Here is a 2235-nt window from a genome sequence, read left to right on the forward strand (position 1 = left end):
TGGGAGGCTCTGTATTTAGTGGATTTCTCATGTGACCTTTCCGCTTCAGTCGCGACCCAACTCCTACAACAGACTAAACTCTTCAAATAAAACCCGTTTTGACTCTCAGTAAATAAAATGTCAGGTGATGTGCGTGGTTACGCTCATTGAACAGGGAGTATTGGTGGAGACTGGCAGTTCTTCAGCCTTTTGTCGCGTCTCTTTCATCCCATGCTCGCACAGTCCCATCGCTCTTATGGTCGAACAATTCTCTGGAGTCTCGTAGAACTGCTTATTTTGCAATGCACTGTGCGGCTTTGAAGCTTTTATTACCCATGAGAAAGGTAATTACTATGTGATAACTCTATGCTGTCTGCTGTTGTTTTGTAATCGATGATTATAGGCTGCTTATCTTACAGGTAGCCAAAAAGCGTTTCTGACGGAGAGGTTAAAAATAAACCATCTTATTTAGCAATAGAAATGTTACAGAATATTGTAAGGACAGTCCATTTCGTCGGCAGATGTAATTCACATGCAACAGTGAATTAGACAAAGCTCATTTTAAATCTTGAGTATCGTGAGTCCCTCCGTGAATTGTATAGCCTAGTTATCTTTTGTTACGAGTTGCAGGTCAGACGTGCCAGCCCGATCGCAGTAAAGGAATGCCAACAGGTAGATCTGCCCCTTAGTCACACACGTATCTTACTGACTGTCGTCGTCCTGATCTTTGAGACAGACTTGTTTTTTGAGACAACCTGTTAGTCCTCGCTGTGTGGGTAGCTTGACCTACCTTTGTCATGGAGCCGCAGGCTGAGGTCTGTCCTGTGGCGGTAGGCGTTCTCCAGATCCGCCGCGGTGGAGAAATCATCCAGTTTCACCTTTTTCACCAGGAAAGACCTTGGCATGGTGGTGCGACACCGACACACACTCTCACAAACACAACGACACACACTCACAAACACAGCCAATCGCCCACGGCCTGGCCAGCGTGAAGATTTCGCCTGTTACGCACCAACAAGACAAGCGAACCAGAGGAAGATTGTCTTCAGGTTTTGGAAGAAGCTTGAGCTGTGAATTGATCCGGTAAAAGACTGTCCGTTCAACCGGGGCTTATTTCTTTCTGTTTGGTTCAGTCTGTCTGCCTGCCTCCTGCCTCCCCGCTTTAGTCCTCGTGCAGTGAAGGAGAGAAATACAACTTCAGCACCGGACAGCTCCCTCCGGGGTGCCTTGTCTGTGCTCGCGGGCAAGCGGCAGACGGGAGCACGGGGGCTCGGGAGCTGTCAGAGAATCAAAAACAATGTGTAACAGGCGGTGGAAGGCACCCTGCAGCGTGCGGCGGCTCTCGGGCCTCTTTGAAGAAGAGGAAGAAGAGATGGAGGAGGAAGAGGAGGAGGAGGGATGCGAAGAAAATAAGAGAAAAAAATGGAAGGACGATTTTGGAAGCTTTAAAAAAAATAATCTCGGACACCTTGTCCTTCCCTCTTTGCCACAGAAGTAGTCCTTAATTCCCGTTAACAGCGACTGTTCAGCTTGGTTAAAGAAATCACAAAAAGACTCCCTGCAGCCGAAAGGATCAACAGCATCCCCCTCTGTCTCCTTCTGTTTCCCCCTTTCTCTTCTCTCTCTTCCCCTCGGCCTCTCTCTTTCTGCAGCTTCCGCGAGGTGTTCCCGTGAGTGTGCCGTCTGGCGATCAGCTGTTGGCATTTATACGGCGCAATGAAAGAGAGGGAGAGAGAGATGAGTAGACACACGGGTAGAGGGAGTGCTTAATTTAATCCATCCCACATCCCCGGGGAGCGGCGACTGGCCCGGATGATTTATTGAAGCTGTTATCACCATAGTCTTTCTTTCTTTCTTTCTTTCCTTCTTTCTTCTCTCCATTTCTGAACATGTGTGTGTGTGTGTTTATTATTTTGTGTGGGTCAGTTTTTCTTTTCGCCACCGTTGTGAGCACAATTTAGCGTGTCCTCGCCCCTTTTTGGTGATTTGGGTTAGAATTAGGTTTAGGTTAGGGTTAAAGAAATGGTTGAGGTGTGGCATTTAGTTGTGATGGTTAAGGTCAGGGTAGGGGGATAAGGGATGCATTACATCAGTGAGTGTCCTCACAAGTACTGTAAAGACACCATTGTGTATGTCTGAGGCAAGGTGCCATGTTTAGGGGAGATAAGAATGGGACTTATTGTTGGGTTTTTAAAGCACTCATCGATTTGATTCAGCAATCTCAGCATGTAACACCAATTTTAAATACTGTCCCAT

General features: G+C 47.1%; 1 protein-coding gene across 1 annotated transcript in view; it reads right to left on the reverse strand.

Annotated features, from left to right (window-relative positions):
* LOC109967229 (transcriptional repressor scratch 1) overlaps positions 1–1206 on the reverse strand; it is an 8945-nt gene extending 7739 nt beyond the window's left edge. The window contains exon 1 of the mRNA XM_020612653.1: positions 770–1206. Within this exon, the coding sequence (XP_020468309.1) occupies positions 770–884 (115 nt within the window). The 5' untranslated portion in view covers positions 885–1206. The remainder of the gene's footprint in view (positions 1–769) is intronic.
* Between the last annotated feature and the right edge of the window lie 1029 nt (positions 1207–2235).

This window comes from Monopterus albus, unplaced genomic scaffold (assembly GCF_001952655.1).
Source record: "Monopterus albus unplaced genomic scaffold, M_albus_1.0 scaffold127.1, whole genome shotgun sequence".
Taxonomy (NCBI): domain Eukaryota; kingdom Metazoa; phylum Chordata; class Actinopteri; order Synbranchiformes; family Synbranchidae; genus Monopterus; species Monopterus albus.